This window comes from Drosophila kikkawai, chromosome 2L, assembly GCF_030179895.1.
Source record: "Drosophila kikkawai strain 14028-0561.14 chromosome 2L, DkikHiC1v2, whole genome shotgun sequence".
NCBI classification, from domain to species: Eukaryota; Metazoa; Arthropoda; class Insecta; order Diptera; family Drosophilidae; genus Drosophila; species Drosophila kikkawai.
The window spans coordinates 16,217,227-16,240,537 of record NC_091728.1 but is presented as its reverse complement, the minus strand read 5'-3'; the positions used below and the strand labels follow the sequence as shown (position 1 = coordinate 16,240,537).

Genomic DNA, 23,311 nt, shown 5'->3' with positions numbered 1-23,311 from the left:
AGCTTCGGCGCTTTCTTTATTCTCCCTTTCCTTTGGTTTTTTGCAAGCCCAGCCAGAAAAACAATCCAAACCAGATACTCGTCGAGGTGACAGCCACCCAAAAGTCACTCTGAACGAGCAGCTTTAACATCCCACTTAATACCGCCGATACACATTCAGTAATTAATTCAATACCAACTCGCCTGGCTGTTTAAATTTGTGTCAAAGTTTTACATTAATTATATTTGTATTCAACTTTAAATGGGCGAAGCCAGTAACAGGTGAATTTATAATTACAAAGGAAAGATGATTAAAAGGGTTAATTAATAATGCGAGAATTTAAGCGTAAATGTAGTAGAAGCTGTGGGGGAACAGAGGTTTTAATTTAAGCTTTTAATGTATAATTGATTTTCTGAAATTGGAAATTAAATAAAAATGTTTAACTTAAATTAAAAACAACTTTTTACAAATTGCATTATTTAAATTAAAGTTGCATAAAGTCTAAGCATCAAAATTTATTTAAATTTCTTTTCCTGAGAGTGGCTATAAAATCTCTTCATAAAAACAAAGCAGATATATTATTTTTATCTTTTTGAAGCTCACCAAAGTCGTCGCTTCAATCGTGTTGAATAACAGAAAATTTCAAGACTCCAGACAACCTAGGTGCCTCTTCAACTCTTGCATCGAATTTAAGCCGAATTTCCGCAAAAACTATTCATCGCATTTCCCGCACCAGAGATTCCCATTCCCAAGGGGCTTTCAGCCCCTCCTCTCTCCTCGTTTATAGGGAAATTTTCGCTTTGATGTCTTCTCTCTGCTTCGGTCCGCTCCGCTCCGATGTTTAGTTGGCCATGCCGGGAATTATTATTTTCCGTCGCTGGCCTGCATAAAGGAAAATTCCCTTGCCCCAGGACTCTCACTCATACACACACAGAGAAATCATAAAGCTGCTTAGCTGTCCCTTCGTGCATGTCCTGGCCAACTTAAGGACAAACTTGGCGAAAGGAGCAACCGCGGCAGAACGAGCCAAAAAAGGGGGCTAATGCGAGCCTGGTCGAAAAAGTGTTGCTATAAATAACCTTAGACGTCCACAGTGCGCCATAACCTCACATTCCATATAAATATGTGTGCTGTGTGTGTGTGTGTGTTTGTGGGAGTGTTTGGGTCACACACATAGCATGTACACACGCCAACTTTTTGTCTGCAGTCAAAATCAAGGAAACAAAATAAAAGCAGTTTCTCGATTTATTTACCTTCCCCTTACCCCCTAGACTTTTCCTTATATAAGGAAAATGGCCCCTTGGCAAGTGTGTCAAAGGTGTATGCTATGGAAAATCGGAAGGAAGGAACAAGAAAGAAAAACGAAACAAACCAAAAATTATGCAGAACTTTTTGACAGTCCGCAGTCCTCTTTCCTTTCTTTTTTTCCTCTTTTGTTGTAGCTTTCTTTTATTTTCTTGTTATTTCCATGTTTCCTTTGTTGTTCTTGTCGGTTGGAAAGTTTTTTACTTTTTTCGGGTCTAAAACTTTGGGAATACGGAACAAGCAGACAAACTTAAATTGATACAAATATAAAAACTGGTATGTGTGCATATTCCTTCGTGCTTAGAAATGTGAGAGTTTTGAACAGATAATGGATTGCTTTTGAGAGGTGTTTCCATTAAATAATGAAATACTTGGTGATAATAAAGGATACATAAAAGAATTATTATATTTTTAAAAGGCTTTAGAAAAGTATTATAAAACGATATACGATGACAATATTAAAAACGAAATCCGATATATAAATCGATTATTAATATGCCATTTTCGTGCAATAATTCGATACTCAAAAACTTTAAGTTAAAAATTTGTAGTAAAAAGTTTATATACATTAAATGCTATATTTTTCGACATTATTAAAGTGAGAGATATTTGTTTCGACACACCTGCAAACTCTAGTTACCAACATTAAGAGTAATTTGTTGCATGGCATCTAAAATTCTCAAGTAGGAATTCAACTACAAATCGCTTTGAGCTGGATCAGTCTTCAAAATTATAACCGATGAAGTTTCTTGGCTGCAAACTAAAGAATAGACATGTTCACTAAAGAACCAGCTGTTTGTCTCTGAAGAAGAATAAGTAATAATAATAAGAATTAAACCAGGCAACCTAGACCTCATGGCTCAAAGCTTTTCAAAGAAAATAAACTAATATACTTACTTTACATCCAATCCTCTTTATGGGCAAACAGCATCTGGAATCGAGTGCTTTGATAGGATTGACAACACTGCCGGCGCACTTGAAATGGAGAAAATAATAAAGAATCTCCAAAGCAGATGCTTTTCATCTTAGAAATCCAATGACTGACACACTCATATGTATCAGAAAATGGAGGTAACCAGATGGTCTCCTCCTCCTGCTGAATATCTTCCCCTAAGTAAATCTGGGTGGAATCTTCATCAATCCGACTTCAATAAGAACGCCCACAGTTTGTGTATATATTTTTTAAGGATTTCAAATTCATTTTATTGGTTTTTTTTGTTTGTTTGTTTCTTTTCCTTTGTGTTTTCTTGTTTCCTCTCCTCTTTATATCATCTTTTACTTATAATTCTTTTTATTTTTTTTTCGCAAATTTGTTTTTTATTGTATGCTTGTTTGTTGTGTTTGTTTGGTTGTTTGTTTGTTTTTTTTTTTTAAGATTTTCCATCTTATTTGTTGGTTTTAAATATATATATATGTGTGTATATATATATATTTGTATATATATGCGCTTGCTATATAAACTTAAATGTATAAACTAAATTAAATAACTTGAATTTTGCTTTCTCATCCTCTTGCGTTCCGGTTCTTCATCTCACATATATTAAATATTTTATATATATATATATTAATATATATTTTATCAATATGTACCTCGAATCTTGCACGCACACACATGAAACAACAACGAAAGGATTTCTCTTCCTTAACGAAAAAACTTTGGACTGAGGAGAAAGCTCACATAAAAAAATCAAGATTAAAGGGTATTATAAATTAGTGCACAAGTTGAATTAATTATTTAATACATAAACGTAAAGCATACAAATCGTTAGTCAGATAGTAAAGCTCAGGTTGGGCTTCTCAGATACTGTATCTCTGCATCTTTAAAGAGTAGTGCTAACAGCTACCGCTAAAAGTTAAGGGCTAACACAAGCGAGAAAAAAAACTAAAACAAAATTGCACAAACTTAAAGATTGACTTTCTCCCGAACTCCTGCTCCTCCTTCCTCTACTGCACATATGTTTCGAATATATATATATTTAGGTATATATCCACATTAAATTTTATGCTCAGACTACCGTAGATTATTTTCAGTATATGCTTATGTGTGTGTTTCTGCGCTTTGCCTGCGTGTTTCTTGTGTCTGTGTCCGTGTCCATGGTGTTTCTTTGGGTGACTGAAAAAGGACACAAAGGGATCATCGGCACACCGAAAACTAGTTGGAAACACATAAACATGTGTGTATGCTTCATATAAAGGGGGGGATGGAGACAGAGACACAATTCTTAGATGTGGTGTGATGTGAACATTCGTGGCTACAAACATCATCGTCTGCTTACTCGATTGATTTCCGTTTTTATTTGTTGTTCTTTGTTTGTTTACTTTTATTTACCATTAAATTTAGATGCTTAATTAATGCCTATTTATGACTTTTGTCTCGCAACTAGTAGAACAAATGATCATATATATCAAACATAAAAAGTATGTATATAAATTAATTTTATTTGTTACGATCCCGAGTTGCTCTCGCTCTCGTTTTGTATATCTCCTCTCCTCTCACAACAACAACATAATTTAAAAGTCTTGACTTTTAAAAATAAATAATAACAGGGAAAAGAAAGGAATACGGAGAAGTGTCGCGCCAGTGGTAGATAAAGTTAAAAAAAAAAGGATCTCGAAATTTCCTCCTAATAAAACGATCTTAACTCCTCTCCGCACATAACGAAACAATATGTATAAATATACTCCGATCGATATTTACTTGAATATATATAAACGTAACTGCTACACAGTTGCCTTGCCATTGCCTTTTAGCTTCATTTCCACTTCCTACTCCTCCTTCTTGTTCATTTCCAAATAATTATACTTAGTCGGCTCTCTAGCACGTGATATTCTCTTTTGTTCTGCTCTCGTAAGTATAATGCTTCAATCTTGTGTATATATAGACTTGACTCCGTCGACATCCTTCGTCTTCTACTACTTGCTTCATCTCGTGTTCATTAATGCTAGGTTTTATACGTTTTTATACACACAAATTTCAGTTGATTTTTTTTTTTACTTTTTTGGTTTTTAAGTTATTTTCTTTTTTGTTTTGTTTTATGTGGCTTAAATGTAAACATTTAAATTTTCTTTTTTGCTTTATATATTTCTTCTGAGTGTTTGGTGTGTGGAGTAGAGTGTGTGTGAGTGTTGTGGATGGATAACTATTCATGAGTGTAGTTGGTGCCTTACTTGTAGGTGACACTGTGGAAATGGTCCATGAGCATAATGTCCTCTGACTCTGGTTCTGGTTCTGTTTCAGGTTCTGACTCTGATTCTGACTCTGATTCTAGTTCTGGGGGGCGGGCGGTTTATTGTTGCACGTCGTCGCTGATTGTACAACATTTATATACGCATATATGTATCTATATATATATTTATATAAATATCTAGAGACATGTCTACGGTAGAGACGCCAAATCATCGTCGTCGGGGGCTACTTGGAACGCAAGCTCGCTTAGCAGGAGGAAGGCGGAGGACGTACCGGCCGACAAGTGTCCTCATTTGGGGCGAGTTTTGGCTTCTTTTTTTTTATATTTTTCTCTTACACACTGAAGGTTCAAACTCGTTTCATCAGCTCTTCTCCCGCGCACACACACTTTACACCTTGTGCTTAATCGTAAGATTTAGCTGCCTGCTTCCTTGTTTGTTTTTTTGTCAAGCGCACTGTGTGCACCATAATTTTTGTGTTAAATTTAACCTTTTTTGTATTTAATTTAAAAATTTTTAAAGCGTTTACACTGCAGTGTTTAGTGAGTGACCGACAGATCGACCGATTGAAATGTAATGAAATTTTCTGGCTCTTAGATGGATTTCCTTTTACGCTCTTCGCTTCCGTTTGCTTCGGTTTTCTCTTGTTTTCTCTTTCAGTTAAGACTAAGCTACGTTACAACTAAATATCTGTAGTCTCGCGGTTATATATGCTATATGGTTATGAATGAATATTTGTTGTAGTTATGTTTCTGTTACGTTATCCTCCTGGGTTTCTGAAGAGGTTTTCACATGTCCTTCCAGTTCGAAATGACTGTTCCGGGGCCGAGTTTTCGAGCTCTCTTCTACTTTGAAGACGGAGGGGGAAATGCTAAAAAAAGAGCCAAGAAAATATATAAAGTTAGTTAGTCGTCTGCAGACCCAATCAAGCATGCAAGCATTTGCATAATTCGCAATTTATTGAGCTCTCGCCTCGATCGACTTTGACTTCTTCCGAGACGATCCGGTCCGGCACCAATCAACCTTGACTGAGGGGCAGCACCGCACTTCCTACTCGGGTTTTTTAATCATATCATAGCATATCAAATCTAAAATCAAGCTCAAGCATAGACGATAGCTCATGCCGCGCATTAAAGTAACTAATATTTAAGCTATAGCTTGGTATCGATTCTATTAATATGTTTAATTTGGCCTGTGGCTATTTCTCGTTTTGACTTTGGGCATTCAGCTGGGTCAAGGTCGTTTCTTTTAGCCAAAAAAGAGGTTACCAATGTGTGCGTTCAAAATTTAATTAACACAAGAACTATGTAGAGTGGAAGCATGGGCGAATTAGTTTAGGATATAGGTTTTTTCTATCTCAAAATTACTAAAACAAAAAGCGTGGGGAAAAAGGCACTTGGAAAATGGAATTTTTAAGCAACAGCTGCTGTCAAAATAATTAAAAGCCAGTCATTTGATTGGCTTTTAAAACAACACATAGAGTGGCTAATAGGATTCTCTTTTTATATTCAAATTGTACATATTTCCCTGCTAAACTTTCAGCAATTTCTATATCCAAATAATAACGTAATAATAAAAAAAAAGAATTCAGTATCACAAGAACCTATAAAGCTCTAACCACTCACTTTCAGCGAACCAATTGCGAGCGGATATTGCAATTAAGGCAGCTGAACGATAAATGTTCTATGACCAATTCAACCGACCAGCTTACAACCTTATGGACATTCCTGGAAAACCCTCCCAACTCCCCTTTTTGATGACGCCTTTTTGCTGGCGGAAAAACTCCCGCGAGGAGAAATTTTCCCATGTCCCCGGAGCAATATTGGCATGTTAAAAGTTTTATAGATTTTTGCCTTATCAGTGCCGGCACATGCTTGGCTGCTCGCTTCACCCAACCCCTCTTTTTCGAGGGGTGGTTCAGGGGCGTAGGCATCTCTGACACTGGGGCTTATGACGTCAGCGGGCCACAGCAGCGTGCTATATTAAATCTCTTACATGTATGCATGTATGAAACCAACAAAATACATCAGAGAATACAATAAAAAAAAAAGAATAACAAGATAAAATATAAAAAAAAGCAACAACAAAAAAAGTTTGTCGTATTTTAAGGCAGAGCTGGCTTTATCGCTGAAACAAAAAGCGTCACTGAATCGCTGCACCCACGCAAAGGTAGCCAAGGTATAGATACACAGATACAGATACACGTTCGCGTATCCGAAATCGGAGAGGTGCAATATCCAGACATACTCAGACTTACAGGCAGCGGCACTCAGATACTCAGATACTTAGCTACTCGGGTATCGGCCTGCAAACGTGTGCGAGTTGTTGGCGTTGGAGTTTGGCATTGAATTTACAAGAGATCTTTTGTCCGCCATTGTCTCGAATTACATAAAGCCAGAGCCGATGGCGAAGCCCAAAAATTACGGCCATCGACGAGACAGGAGGAGTTGGAGGAGGAGAAGGCATTACGTGACTCAAGTAACCAAACTAATGGAAGACAGGCAGTAAACTTTCACCCATCATCCAAGCTATCGACGGCCTTGAAGGTCTCTAAAAAAAATACCTTAATGCAGTAAAAGTGTACGTATTTAATATTGATATCCAAGCTCTAAAGCAAAAGATGAACGGCTGAAATATTCATACAATCTCTTTGTTGCATAAAACATTTCAAGTTCGTTGTAACAAGTTTCTCGGAGAGCTTCAAAACTTTGCCAAAGAACCCCTTCGGAAAAGTACAAGGAGCTGTGGAAATGGAAATGGGCAGGTGAAATCTTAGCAACATATTTGACCTACACGCAATGACAAAAATGTTGGCACAAAAGAACAATCAAAAAGAATATATGCCTCAGCATATTTTCATCTATATACCGAGCAGAAAAAAACGGATACTTAAATCATATAAAAAAATAAATTAAATTATTTAAGAAAATATCATTTTTGTCTTGATTCAACACAGTCACAAAAAATAAAACAGACGAAAAACATTTCAATAAATCAGCCAAAAATCGAGACAGCGAGAGTGGACCAGCCGAAAATATCTTTAGATATATAAATGTGCATATACAATCTATAAATGAACATATATCAACGGGTTTATGTACGTACATATATCGAGGGAAATATTATGAAAATGAGCTGAGCAAAAAGTATTTTGATTGTTCGACCAGCTGTTGTTGATGTTGCCATTGTCGCTTTTCTCGCTTGCATTGAAACACTTGAAGGCGGAAAAACATTCCCTAACAGAAAACTAAAAGCCTTTGTGCAGTTTCCCCTCCTCTCGGCTGAGATTATCGAGTATCTTTCTTGGGTTGCATAATTTATTTACATTTTTTCGTAGCTTATGCCCATATGATACACTAATGCAGTTTTCATTAATTAGCTACTTCATTAGAACCTTAAAAGAGACCACTATATGTGTAATTTTGTGTAATTTGGCTTGAATTTTGCTTGGATTATTTTGGTAATACGACTACGGTCACATCGTCCGTAAAAGGTAAACAAAAAAACGGCCGCCATTCGCGGCGTATTACTATGAATTTCTGAATTCCTCGTCGAAGTATTCTTGCATAAATAAATGCAGAATCCTTTAAATTTATGTTTTTAACCTATGATGCTTAAAATTTATTTAATTATTACCAAAAAAAAATTTAAATTAAATTTACAGCGCAGGAACCTTGCCACCGCAAAACATATTATTTTTTCTAATTTTCTAATATTTTTTCAGTTAAAAAAACCAGCGAAATTACAGCTGTGTTCACTGAAATAGCAGTGCGACAGAGGAACAACTTCAAAACGTTTTTTTGTACATATTCCTTTTTGCAAGCTGATCTATTGCACATTGTTTTTGTAAAATGGAACATAAAGATAAGAATCGAGAAAAAGTTCCGTTAGATTTGCTCTATTTTTATGTTTTATTGATATTTTTTCACATATGCAGCTCGTTTTGGCCGATCACTGAAATAGCAGTATTTAATTTTCTTTCGCAAAAAGTGCCGAAATTTCTTTTAATTTTGTAAAAAATGAGTTTAATTACGGTCGTTATTATAGTTTATACTATAATACACCTTTACAACGCAAAAAAAATATTTTCGTGGGCGCAGAACCTCACTGCTCCATGAGAGAAAGGTATCAGATTACTTAGCCTATAAAGAAGGGCAAAACATGTAAAGAGACTCCAAATCTTTCAAATTGTTATTTTAGAATAGTTTATAAATCATAAAATATGAACCGAACCCAAAAAAACCGAGGTACGATTCGCAAAACCACAGTTGTACAGGCTCGACGCGTACTTCGCTTCAGCAAAGCTCGTCCTTTTGCATCCTCTAGGGATATATGAGCGGGAATTGGCATGGGAATCAGTCATGGGACCATTCGCCGGGGACTTATTGAATAAATTTTAGATTCGCGAAGTCCATGGAAAATGTCACTGCTTGGTTACAGGCATACCAAGGCCAGATCCGAGTTCGCCAATAGCCACTTGAACTGCCACTATTCAAATGGCGTAATATCCTTTGGACAAATGACTCCAAACTGGTTTTATTTGGTGGAATAGGACAAGACAATATGTCCGTCGACCTCCAAATAGATAGTATCCTCCAAACCATACGCTGAAGACAGTAAACATGGTGGCCTAAAAATCATGGTTTGGGTATACTTTTCATACAACGTTGTAGGTCCCGTATATATGATCGGTGGGATCAAAAACCATTATGTTTATGTCTAAATATTAAAAACTGTCTTGCAGCCGTATACTGAGGAAAATATGCCATTAATTTGGACGTTTTAGCAGTACAGTGACCCTAATCATACCATCAAGGTGGCCAAGGAGTGGGTTCTTAATGAAAAAGTGGATGCAATGCCATTGCCTGCACAGTCCCCGGATATAAATCCGATCGAAAACTTATGGGGGACATCAAGGGCTACGTATTAAAGAAGTTTCCGACTTCTAGGCCACAGTTTTGGCAATTTGTGCAGGAGGAATGAGGCCATATTCCCCTCAAGCGTTGCTAAGACTTGGTGGACTCCTTGCCACCCAGGTATGAGGCTATGATAGCTTCTAAAGGCTATTTAACAAAATATTAGATCATAGTCAATTAGAATTTAAGAAGAAATAGGATTCTTATACGATATTTTAAAATTTATGAAGAATTTTAGTTTTTCACTGCTATTTCAATGATCGGCATAATATAGACCTTTTTTGTTGTTATTAGCTATATCTTCTATAAGGTTTATGTTACCTAAATTAAATGATTGTGGTATTGTTAATAATTAAATACACTAAGCCTTTATGAAAAAAAATTTTATGAAAATAGTGTTTGTAATAGTATTTTCCAATCTTAAACGTGCAGGTCGTGGGGCACTGCTATTTCCGTGAACACAGCTGTATATAAAAATAAATATCTCATTGTGAGACCATACTGTCAATGAGCTGGCTAATACATTTTTCAATTACAATTTTCTTCATTAAACCCGTATTTTGTTATCGAGTATCTAGTATATAATATGTAGATCTATCGATTATCGCTCCAATGAAGTAGCTAATGCATTATTCTAATGCATTAGAGCGCCATATAGTCGTCTTGCTCGCACTTGTGTAAAACGCTATAGCGCTGTCAAATCTTTAATGAAGTCTCTAATTAATGCGGCTGTGTCATATCAGCATTATAAATATCGTAAGCCACCCACATGCAAATACAAACCACTCACGATTTTTCACTTTATTTATAGTTTGCTCTTTCACTCGGCTCGGTTCGACCACCAAACCCAGCCACTGGGCTATCCAACCATCCAGATACACATATCCAAACCCAGTCCCAGTCTCAGTCCTAGTACCACACCCACCCGCATTCCCTCCCATTTAGTTGAAGCAAGGAGTCAGTTGTCGAGTTTCCCTTGTCGGTAATTACGCATTTTTGCAGTCTGTGTTTTGAGGCCATCAAATATTCAAAGGTTGGACAGCTTTCAGGTGGATTTGGTTGTGAATGCGGCAAGGGTACGTGGCTGTCAGTGGGTGGCCTGGGAATGTGTCGTTCTCGTTGTCCCAGTCCCAGTTTTAGATTCGGTTTCTGTTGCTGTTTCTTTTTCTCTCTCCATTTAGTCCCCAGGTCGCAGTCACTTGGCCTTTTCTAAAATGCACAAAGCACTAAACACACTGAGCACACGAGGTGGGGGCAACGAGAACGGGTCGGAAAACTATGTCAGCAATCTTCAGTGCCTTCCAAACACGTCGTCGTCGTCTCCGACGTTGTCAACTGCTTAACTCCTGCCTCAAAGTATCACATATTTGTGAGACAGCTTGTGAGCCCTGGCATTCCATATCTCTCAGTTTAGATAAGGCAACGGGGAATCGGGCTAATGAAAGGGGATTTTAGTGGAGATTCAAAGGATTCATCATCAAGGGGGTTTAGGAAATAGCTGTTAACTCAGGTCATCATTTTTAGGAGAACTCTTAATTATCAGAAAGGCTATGTTTTAAAGGAAAAAGTAGTAATGAATGAGGATTCTGGTGATTCATTGGATTCTAAGAAAGCAGAGGAGTTGCATCCTGTTTCTTTAACTTACACTTAAGTACATTCCTCCTTTTTCGTCGAAAAAAGTCTTCTGTAATTTTCAATTCCTTTTATATCAAAGTTCAGATCAGAAAAGCTGCAAATTTATTTCAAGCCTTAGAATTTCACAAGGCTTGAGCATCTTAATTAGACGCCTACTTCACACTGTGATTGGAAAAAGTGTAACTGTCAATATAAATTCCTCCTCTATTCCTTTGAAATGCTTTCAACTGCTTTCACCCCTTGAACCCCCCACTGCTGCTGCCGCCTCTTCACACTCCAATGCCCTCGTCAATGGATGGATGGGTTTCCTTTGCGGACTTCGTCTCTCTGGTCAATCAAAGAAATGCTGCTCTGGCCCAGGGTTCAAAAAACGCGAAAAGTGGAGATCTGCAATTTGCAATTCACATTCGGCGCTTTTGTTGCTCCCAATTCTCTGGTCTGCTTATTCTCACAGACAGACACCCGCTTTGAACCCTCAACTTTGTTTAATAACAAAACAAATGCAAGACAAATGCAAAGGAAACAAGGGGAAAAAGGAAAAAATAATACAAATGAAAAGAACACAGAATCGGAATGCGAATGCGAATGCGAATGCGAGTGGGGATCGGCATGCCAATTATCGAGGCGCCCTCCCATCGATACTTATACTTGGCCGCTGCTGCTGCTGCTCGTAAATCAAAGTGTGGAAAAGTTTTGGGCCAATCGAGGAATAAAAGAAATAAATGGATAGAGAGGCACGCCGTATCTAATGTCAATAAACTTTTTGGCTTTGAAATCAAATCAATTTTCATGCCAAGCGAAAGCAGACGCCGTCGTGATAGCGCAGGAAAAGTGGCAGAAAAAAAGCAAGTTGAAGGGAAAATCGATGCTTGCTTTTGGCCCTCAAGACAAATCAATTAAAGCAACATTTCTCGAATATATATTTATGTATTTATCTCGTCTGAATTTCACATTTTCACCGAACTAAAAAGGAAAATGTCAAGCCAAGGCAGCATAAAACTGAAAATGAAATGAACAGGAAACGGAAACATGACGACAAACCGGGAGAGCGAGGGGTTTGGAAAACACTGAGAAGGCTTTTCGGGTACTGATGGGCCGCCAACAATACAGAAGCGCAAATTAAAAGCAAATTTCAATTTTTGCACTGACAGTGTCATTGTTTTTGGTGTTGCTCGCTCTCACTGTCGCGCTTTTTTTTTTTTTTTTTTGCTGTAACAAAATTAACTACGAAAGTAATTAAAGACCAGGGGCAGGGCAGAGGCCAGGGCAGGGCACACCAGACCGGAGCACGAGCAGGATGGATTGCCGGGGCTGGGTCAACTGGTGCCCGCAGGGAAAACGCAGGCGGAGACGGAGACGAGGGCTAGGGGGATTCCCGGGTTGAGAGGTGGACATAAAGAGACTCAACTTGTCTTGCGCGCATGATGGCAATTAACATTACACACCAACACACCTACAAAGCGTTGGAGGATTGAGCATTTCTAGGCTTAAATATAATAAACTCGTAGTCAAAAATTAATATCTAATAATAAAGGGGCTTAACAAAACTTAAAAATATACATAAAAATGCGTAACAATTTATTATTTTACATAATCTTTTGTTTAAAAAAGTGCAGCTAAGGGAAAATATTATTTTAAGGCTAGACTTAATTAGATCAAATTTAAACGACAGATAATAGAAATAAGTCGATGTAATACCTTCAAAACTTAGCTTGTAGTTTAATATCAAATTAAATTTTACTTTATATAAGAATTTTATTACCAAATAAATTATTGAATAAAAAAACCGAGTTATTAAGAGATATTAATGTGGGCCTGACTTTATATTTTAAACGGCCCTCGTATGCCACTCACAAATACCCACACACACACACTTGCAAGCTAAGGAAGCCACTGAGGATAATGGAGGGAGCAACGGAGAAGGACAACCGGGACAGGATAAGGGATGGGGATGAGAAGCTTACACGCAACAGCGCCGCCGGCGACATGGCGCACAATTTGTGCGCTGCAATAAAATAAAATTAAAATTTGAAACAACTACGGACGGCAACATTGAAGCGAGGAGGCTTGGGTATGGACATGGACAGGGGAAGTGAGGCGGAAAATTCAGTGGGAAGCTGCTACGGCTGTGTGTGTCTGTGTGTTTGGAGTGCGATGTGAGCGATGAGCACACAGCTGAGCCATGGCATCGTCATCCATCGTCATCATTTTCATTTCCCTGCGCATCCCTTTTGTTACACCCGCATTATTATCTCTTTGCTCTGCTCTCATTTCGCTCGTAATTATGATAAGACTGTAATTACATTTATCTGCTGTTGGCAGCATTCGACGGCAATAGCAATAGCTATATGGCAATATCAACAGCTGAGCGAGTACTCACCGCGTAAAGCGCCTTTAATCGCAACTGCTGGCGCGGCGACAGCACTGCGTATGCGTAATATATGCAAACGCGTTACGTATACGTCATGGTGTGCCAGTGTCCAAGGTAAGTGCATGGAATTAGCTAAATTATCACTTAACGGCCTTCGGACGTTAACTGCTGCGACTAACGCAGCATGTAGTTGTGCTATTATAGGGAGTTGTTGCGGGTCGTGGGGGACATTCAATAAATATCAACACCGTGACAATAGGTCAAGGACACTTTAGAATCGACGCTGGTGATTAGAGAGAAGAATGCCGCCGGCCTGGACTAGTGCGCAAAAGAACTTTAACTAGTCCTAATTGTACGCAACTGACGTCACTATCGTCAGCTATAGCCTTCTTGGAAAGCATTTCCATGCGTAATAACCCAATTAAATTGAGCCATAGAAAAGGGGCAAGGGGACAAAATTCAAAACAGCGTAAAAACTCAAAGAAAGAAACCTTAATAAATGAAGGCAGCCAGCTAGCTAGCGGGGTAAAGTGTTTTTGTCACCCGAGAGATTGATGATTCAATTAATGCAAAAAAGGAAAAAAAAGAAAGGCAACAAGAAGCAAGCAGCAAAAAAGGTTCAAGTGCAGACCTTTCCTTGCCGCCCACACCCTGCTACTACTAAGCTTGGTGTTTAAGAAAAAAGGCAAAACCCACACACAAAATAATTAATCAATAATTACGACTTGCGTGAGGAAAGGTAGGAAAAAAATATATACATATATTCATTTATTTGCCTTTTCCTAGCACCTGGCCACCACTACACGCCCCCGTCGAGAGGCGCCCTCTTTCAATGTCAGGCCGACAGGCAACAACAACAATTATTATTGATTACATGTCAATTGTATTGAATTTGCGGGAAAGAGACAGTAGCCCCTAATTCCCTTACTACATATACGTATGTACGTGTCCCCCAACCATTCTCCACTCTAATTGTATTCCTCTCTGCCCGGTTTTTATCAAATTCAATTAGACGCACGACTATAACCTATAATTGTGTGTTAATAAAAAAGGGGTAGGGCTCAGGGAGAGCTGAGTTAGGGGGCGGCAATAAAACTGCAGCCATTGTTGTCTTTGTTATCAGGACACATGGAAATGAATGCATCGAGATGATGAGGATGATGTAACTCCCAGAAAATGGCACACAAACGGAGCGCCGTTCTGGTTACTTATTAAAGGCTACAGCCGTCACCTTCGTCGTCATCGTGGTCGAATGGGGTGCATATTCTTAACCCATTTCTACGGAACCCCAAACAAATCAAATTAAAAAAAAAAAAACTGGGGAAAAACAAAGGGGGAGACCAACCACAACTGATGGGAAACTTGTGAGAAAAGTTGGCCTGCGGCTGTGCATAAATATGAATCTAATAACTCCCTTTGTTTGCTCTATCTCGTCTTCGTTCTTATCTCCTTTCTGTCGCCAGCTGTTGTTTGGCTTTAGTTTTATATTCCCCACAGTTTTGTTTTAGTTTTCTAGCCCATTGTCAACGGCAACAGCAGCAGCAGCAAAAACTATTGGATGACAACAACTGGCGTCAATAGGTTTTTTAATGATTCCCATATTGATAAGCCCTGAAGGAGGCAGGCACACCACTCGATGTTTTGCCTCCAATTGCAAAATAGCTTATCAGCGGAGAGTGTTTGGTAGTCGAAAAGCACATATCGACATATCCCTAGATTAAAGTGAATCAATGAATTTTAATTCGAGGAAATTCGATGACAAATAAAGAAAAAAGTGAAACATGTAAATACACATACTTTGCCGATTTTTTTGCCACACAGTTTTTATATTCTCTGTCGCGTTGCATGAAGTCATTCCTCTCCAACAACTGCATATATGTTACGTAGTATATATACACATACATAACACCTGTCCATAAATAACGGACGGTAAACAACGGCATGGAGAATGGAGAATAAAAATGAAAAACTAAAACAGAAAATTTCAATTTTCATTGTGCAGCGTTTTCCATGTTCAATTCTATTTTATTTGCCCATAAATTCTGAATGAAAATTGCTGGTTACTGTGCGAGATAGATAGAATGCCAGGCGGTGCAAGGGGGAGGGAAGTGAGGTGGCTGAAAAGTCGGCGTTTATCTCACAGATACACACCGCACCGCACAAGTACGAGAAAAAAATGTATACAGATCGACCATTAGATGCGCTTTAATTAAGTGGAAAGATCTGATTAAAGCTGTTCATGATTTCAAGAAAAAAAGAATTAGGAACTTTAAATTATAAAGAAAATCTTTAAAAAAAAGATTAAATATATATAATTTACTGAGGTATACAGAAAAGTATTAAAGAAACATTCCTATTCATAAACAGCCAAAGAGACCCATAAAAATATAAGGCAAACAATTGGAAATTGCGGAAAAACGTCTATGCATCATCCACATGCTGATCCTGATCGAAAACATACACTTTATGGGGTCGCAAAGGCCTGTCCCCCTGTTTTCTGCGAAAACAAAAGTGCTCTCGCATTCTAGTAGAACCTGGGGAAAGAGTAGCGAAAATAAATAAACAGCGACTACAATTTTGAAAGCAAAAACGACGAAAATAATTGCACAAATAAAACGGAGAAAAAGACGTGAACGCAAAGCAGCAAAAAAAAATACAAATAAAACAAGAAAACAAAAATTAAAACGAGCACAACATGGCGATGGCGACGGCGACGTGTGCGTTATTTAAATGATTTTGCCCAGTTTGCCTCGCTGCGGTGCTGTCTCAATTTAAATGTTTTTTATAGCCTGCATTCGATGACTGCCACTCCTAACATTTTCAGAGACAGAGGCAGAAACCCGTCTGCGAAAGCGAGAGGGCCTGAATGCCCCAAACTGAACGAAATGAAACGAAGCGAAAAAGTTAACAAAATCAACAAACACAATAAAGGCAAAGGCAGAAATCGTTTAATTTATTCTCGATGCGTATGAAAACGAAAATACAATTCGAGCTTCGCTTCGGTTTGCTTTGCTTTGCTTATGCCTTCTTTATCACTCTTTTCTTACCCGTGCGCATTCGTATCTATATTGCTCATACGCCATGTTGACTCAATCTGAAGCTTATACCGAAAAAATGCTTAAAAACCGAAAATATCACGTTTATTACTGGCATAATGTGCACAAATTTAACTTGTTTAACTTTAAAAACTTGAAATTGTAATCTAGGGAGAAATAAATAAAACTTCTGTTTTTTTTTGGGGCTTGAAACAAATACCAATATTTAACTTTCAGCAATTGCAAAAAACTTTAGCAAATTTATTCCGGGTTTTCCCTCGCCACCGCCGGTGTCTTAATTGTTTTCTTTTCTTTTCCGACCATTGTCTTGGTATCTCTCGCTCTGTCTCCCCCTCCCTTGGCTATTGTTGTTATCGCCATTTAGTTGGCAGCCCGCAGCTGCAGCGCGTGCGTGCTAGCAAGCCCGATTTGAGGGCACTGTTACAAGGCTGTCGTCACGGCGGGCCTAGTCAGTCGCTATGTCTCCGGCTCTGTCTGCGATCCAATGTTCCCGCCCAAACCATCTCTCGGTACCACCTCTTAAGGCCCCCCAAAATTGGCCAGACAACGTCGCCTCAGATTCACAAGCGCGTTGGCAGTTGCATTCTTGGCGTTTTCAGCCACAGCTAAACTTGGCTTGGTCTAGGTGATTATTGGAGCAAGACGAATGCGTGCCTAGATATAAATACACACATACATATATATCTGAGACGGTATGTGAGAGCTGCAACTTCTGAGAACAAGTTTTGCGCCCGACGCAGTATCCAGCTGTGAGCTGAACTTTGGCCGCGTTGCAATCAAAGTCAGCCAAATGCCACACAATCAGCTCCAAGAAGCAGGCTAACAGAATAGCCAAGTTGGAAACACTTGAGTGAGACTTTTCTCAAAAGAGATTTTAGTTAGGTGTTGATTGAGCCAAAGCTTAAATGGGGAAAAGTAGAAACATGCCCATGGACTTAAAAGTTGGTATAAATTAATTAGTAGCCAAGATAAAAGAGTTTAATCTTCATATTATAGAAAATAACTCTATTAATTCATCTTTAAATCTCATCTTAACCTTTAAGAAAATATTTCTAAAACAAGCCTGTTTATTTGTTACCCTAAGCAATCATTACTGTGGAGGCAAAAACCTTTAAGTGATTGCCGTAGGCCATAGCAAAAGTTTAATTAGCTTATCAGTGAAATGTGCTAAGACGTGCCTCCCAATCACCCCACTTCCACTGATAACCCCTTTTCGCCCCTTTCGCATTGATAAACAATCAGAAAATCCGTTGAGTTAATGTAAATAGGTATAGGACCTAATGCCGCGATACTTAGTCCCCATGACTACGGCCGGCGGACTCTAATTGACTTGGCCCAAAACAAATGATTGATGGCCTTACTTCTCGAGCAAGCACAGGCAACAACGAAATGATTATAATTGGTGCCAATAAAACTGTAGACGACACATGTCGCATGGAAATCGGAGGCGAAACATTAATATATATAAACCACACATATGCCCAGCACATAGACAACTAATTTTTCGGGCTAGGCCAAAAGGTCAGGCAAGGTCATGGTCAGCGATTACCGCACTTTTCGGGAGCATTCCTTCTTCTCAGTAGGAGCCTTTGCCAGGACTTTACAACTCTCTTGATTGCGCTTTCTGTTTAGTTTTTTAGTTTCTAGTTTTTCACATTTCCACAATTTCTAAACTTTATGCCGCATTCACACGCAGAGCTCTACTGACTTTTGTTTTGTTTTGCTCTCTGGCAATGTTTGGACATAAAACTTATTATAATTTATTAATTACCAGCAGCGTTTTGCCTTTGATAAAGAAAGAAACACAATTTCATTAATGGCCAACGGGCACGCAATAAGCAGAGCCAAGAAAAGGGGAAAAGAAGTACGATTCATAAAATAAAAGATATACTTCTTTAACTACGTTTTGCTTTGACATTATTCATGGCTTTCTCTCCCCCATCATCACCATTTGCTGCTGCTTCTTTTTCTCAGCCTTTCAAATGGGTCAAGTGTAAATGAATACATTTCTGTGAAAATTGTGGGAGTTGGTTGGAATTCCAAAGAAAAAATAGAAGCAAAAAAGTATATTAAAACGTCGAGATTGTTTTATTTGGGATTATTCTCTCAAACTTATGTTTAAGTAGTATTTACTTCTATCTTCTAAATTCTCTTTAAATTGTATTCAAAAATTTTTTTGGTAAAGAAAACCAAATAGATATTCATTAGATATAATGTAAATTAATTCCACTGCCATTCTCTGTGGCATTGCTGGATTTATCTACCCCTGTGGTTAGATTTTCATTGAGTTCAGGTGTAAAATGCATAAATTTCTCTGGATTCTGTTTCAATGTAAATAAGTTTCTTGAAAATATACAAAATGCCTGTATAGAGGACTTATCTTTAATATAGACAGTTCTTTGAAATTGAAATACAAAATAAACACCTTCACTGAATGGTTATACAACGAGCTTTGTCAGTTTTAACTTCTGATTTTATTTACTTTAAGTACAAAAAATTCCTTTTGAAAAACGGTAATTTGTTTGCATTGGCATTATCAATTGTCTAGTTTGTCTGTCGAAGAGATTAGAATCGTAGTTTCGCCCTAACTTATGACCAGTTTGTGTTACAGTTTGCGTTTACGACCGCATTCTGACGCTTATGGCAATTAATGATTCGATGTTTACGGGTACTTTACCCCCTTGGGGGCTCTCGCTCCGCAGCGAGTGAGTGGTCATGCTCGAGTTTTATTTTTTTTAGCGAAAATATCACGTAGGGAGGGAGCTGTGTGGGGTAGCATCCGGGGATACCAAGAAGGCCCAGTCACAGTGGGGAAACTAATTAAAAGAATTCCGTGTCCGACGAGCGACTGTCGCCGCCAGAACGTACAATTGACGGACAACAACGACGACGGAGTAGAGTAGAGAAATGCCTCTTGTCTCATAATCAACTCTCTGGCACTCACTCGTTCCGCCCGCTCCCTTGCAGCAACACAGGCAAAAACATTCCACTCACAGCAATCAATCAATCAAACGCCGCGTCGTCCATCAATCTCCGGCTAAAGTCAAAACAAAAACAAAACGGGAGTAGTATACCCTTGCCCTAAATACCCTTCGTTGCCAGCGTTCTCCAAAGAAAGTACGAAATATAGTCAATAAATTAATATCTCATCCGGCAATATGGTGAGTAATAGCCATCTGTGTGAATTTACAGATTGATATATTGCATAATAAATAAGGAAGTTGGCTTTACCGTGTATATATCTCTGGTTGGTTAGCGAACATGTTCCCCACATATGATGTAAGTTTAGATTAGGGACCCAGTTTGTATGTTAACGATGTGCTTATTGTAATAATGTGAAACATATGGAGCAACCTAATGATCATATCATTGAGCAAGTCATAGATAATAGAGAAAATGGTTAATCTATATTCTGTTATGTTATCCCTCACTGGTTGTAAGTTATGGCATATTTAACGTACCCTGATAAAGTAAATAATTCCTGAGCTAAAACCATAAGATCAAAGTCAGCTTATCAATTGCGAATTGAAGCAAAGTCCAATAATTATTCTGGCATACTTACGTTTATGTAAATTGTGGTGTGTGGTAATTGTGGCGCAATCCAATGTTTGCAAAAATTTGTGTATGTACTTGTAGATGTTTGGAGCAGGAGTTGACATAGTTGACTTGCCCAGCTAGACGCAGATGTAATAGTTGTAGGAGTTGATTTGGTTGGAGTGGAGCTGTTGTTACAGTTGTAGTTGTAAGTAGTAGACATATATATAGACAAGACGACGACAATGATGACGACGACGACGATGAGGACGAGGTCCGCAATGCCACGCCAGAGCGGTGGCACCAGCGGGAGCAGTTGCAGTTGCAGGACACAAACGCAATAGCAGATACAATTACAGTTGCGCAGTTGCCTGTATGCAGACGCCTGCAGAACGACGGGGAACGAGAGGCTGGCTGGCGGAGAGTTCTCTTAGAATTCAGCAAACTCCTTGGCGCACTTCTCTGTGCTGGAGATCCGCAGCGCCTCCTCCTCGTAGTCGTCGAAATTGCTCGTGTCGCCGGGACCCTTACACCGCGGAATGAACGGCGCCTCGATTTTCTTTTGGAAGATCGCAATCCAGTCGGTGGAGGCGAACCACTTCTGGTTCTTAATATCATTGACGCCCGCCTTCAGATTGCCGTAGCGCTTGGTCAGGTCCACCTGCAGCAGATTGCGCAGCAGGTCCTTCAGATCGGAACCGAAGTGTGACGGGAACCGCACCTTGCCGGACACGATCTTCTCGTAGATCTGGATGGGCTGATCCGCAAAGAACGGCGGATAGCCGGCGGCCATCTCATAGACGAGCACACCCAGCGCCCACCAGTCGACGGCCTTATTATAGCCCTTGGAGAGAATGATCTCGGGGGCCAGGTACTCGGGCGTACCGCAGAGCGTCCAGGTGCGGCCCTTGACCCGCTTGGCGAACCCGAAGTCCGTCACCTTGAGGTAGCCCTGCGAATCGATCAGCAGGTTCTCCGGCTTCAGATCCCGGTAGATGAGGTCCAGGTAGTGCAGGTACTCGAAGGCCAGCACAATCTGCGCCGCATAGAAGCGCGAATGCGGCTCCGAGAAGCGTCCCACCTTGCGCAGATGCGAGAACATTTCGCCACCGGGAACGTACTCCAGCACCATGTAGAGGTTGGAGTTATCCTTAAAGTGGTAGCGCAGCGAGACGAGGAAGGGGAACTGGATGGCCTGCAGGATACGCTTCTCGTTCAGCGTGTGCTCCACCTGCTTCAGCTTGACCACCTTCTGCTTATCGAGAATCTTCATGGCATAGTAGTCTTTCGTGGGCTTGTGCTGGACGATCATTACGCGGCCAAACGACCCGGTGCCCAGTGTCTTGATCCGCTCGAAGTCATCGAGGGCGGCGGTATTGGTCGGATTGCGGCGCCATTTGTCCTCGAACTCCTCCTTGGCCTGCTCGAGGAACTCCTTCACCGTCTCAGCGGCGTCTACCTTCTTGTTTGACGTGGTGGCGTTATTGCCCATCTTTGAGATGGTTCCAGTTAGCGATGATAGCCGGAATGTGGCACTGGCCGACACTTGAGCGTGATCCTCACCGCTAGCTCCTGCTGCAGATGCTCCTGCTCCTCCGGATGCACCACCTGGTGCTCCTGTCGCTTCCGCTGCCGCTCCCGAGCCGGAACCGGTCGTGGTGCTTGTGGCGGCGGAGGGCGTGCTCTTGGCGGCGGCGGCTGCTGGCGACGGGCCGCTGCTGCTGCTGCTACTAGTAGCCTGGTCCGCTGCGGCTCCTCCTCCGGCTCCTCCCGCTGCCGCTCCGCCCTCCTCCTCGCAACTGGACTGCGCCTGTAGCTTGCCCTCGCCGGATTGGGAACTACTATGATGGGACTTTTTCTTTTTGAGGAACTGCAAAATGGACTTAGCTATTTTGCCGAGTTACGGGTTACCGGAGCGGATGAAATGGCGGTCCTTCTGGGCCCAAGGGAGAGCTACACGATGGAGCTCTCTCTCTTTCTCGCTTGGTTATCTTGTTGGAGTTTATTTTTTGTTTGGGGGTTTTTTGGAAGCGTTTGGTTTTTCGACGCGTTTAAATTCTGGTTTCGCTTAGCTTAACACGTTTGCGGTTTCTTTTTGTGTATGGATTTTTCGTTAAAACTAGTTTACACTTTAGGCTTAGACTAACATTTGGTTTAACACTTTTTTTAGGTTTTTTATATGCTCGCGATTCGAGAAGCTGCAAAGAGAAACGAAAGAGAGGAAGAAAGAGAGAGAACGGCACAAATTAGCAAAAGGAATTTGGCTAAAAATAAAGAGTCCAGTTAATCGCTATTTATCTTTATATCTTGCGTGCGTGTGTGCGTGCGTGCTAATTAATTGAATTTATATTTTTCACTCTTATACAGTTTTGTTCTTCCCAGCGCTTTGTTGGCACTTTTTCGCCGAAAGCTGCTGCTCGTAATCACTGAATAAATAAACCAAACGAAATCACAGATAAACTCGAAATTAAAAGGGGTGAAGAAGAGCCAGAGAGAGCACGGAGAGGTGACAGAAAGAGAGGAAGCGACTTTCGATCGTGTCAAGTGTCAAACAGCTGATGTAGTGCCAGCCCGCTCGCTCTCACGCACTGCCGCGCACACTGTTACACCCGCACACGCATATTTGTTGCTTCTTCTTCTTCTTTCTCACGTCCCACAAAGATTTCTGTCTATTTAAATTATTAAATACTTTTGGCACCGTCTTGTTGCCTTTTGCTTTTGTTTTTGTTTATTTTTTTGTGTTTTCGTTTTATTTTTGAGCGTTTTGCCTTTGCACTTTACGCTTGTGTAGGTGCGCGAGTGTCACACTGTTGCTGTGTGTGTGCGTGTGCGCTTCTGGTTTAGTTTTTGCAATCTCGCTTTTGCGCTCTCTTCGCAGGCACTTTTCTACATTTCGCACACTTTAAATTAGTTAAATTGGCCTTTATTGCACATTGTGCTAAATTTCGTTATTCGATTTGGGCATAAAAATCCCGTGGTTTAAACAAACACAATCGCACACGCATACACACACAGCGCTCGGGCTCGCGCACACACACACGCGCACACAGATTGGATAATCGATTTTTTTTCACATTCATTTCCTTTTGAGTTTGTTTGACTTTGTTTTTGCTTCTTTCGCATTTTCCTTTGCGAAATTACCTTTTTGCAATTTTTTACTACAATGCCAGTCCGCGTTTAGAAGTATTGCATTCGACTTTCCGATCAATTATGTGCACTGTAGCTGTGAATTTGATGGCTTAGATTAAAAATACCCGCATAGCCGCCGAACACGTCCCGTCACGTTCGAAATTTTTTTTAAACTCGAGAATTTAGAGCTGGAAGTAGGG

General features: G+C 39.9%; 1 protein-coding gene across 2 annotated transcripts; it reads right to left on the bottom strand.

The window, feature by feature from the left end:
• Positions 1-2,460: 2,460 nt before the first annotated feature.
• On the bottom strand, positions 2,461-23,273 carry Pka-C1 (Protein kinase, cAMP-dependent, catalytic subunit 1). Of its 2 annotated transcripts, none has more exons than XM_017170300.3 (3): positions 23,124-23,273; positions 20,011-22,180; positions 2,461-5,341 (listed from the first exon to the last, which is right to left on the bottom strand). In XM_017170300.3, the coding sequence occupies exon 2, from the start codon at positions 21,472-21,474 to the stop codon at positions 20,413-20,415; it is 1,062 nt and encodes a 353-aa protein (XP_017025789.1). In that variant the 5' UTR covers positions 21,475-22,180; positions 23,124-23,273; the 3' UTR covers positions 2,461-5,341; positions 20,011-20,412. The 2 variants fall into 2 exon arrangements, with proteins under 2 accessions (XP_017025789.1, XP_070139502.1); XM_070283401.1 differs by having other exon boundaries at positions 23,237-23,255.
• Positions 23,274-23,311: the final 38 nt, after the last annotated feature.

Coding starts and splice junctions, on each gene's coding strand:
- Pka-C1 (XM_017170300.3), bottom strand. CDS start 21,474: ATGGGCAATAACGCCACCACGTCAAACAAGAAGGTAGACGCCGCTGAG.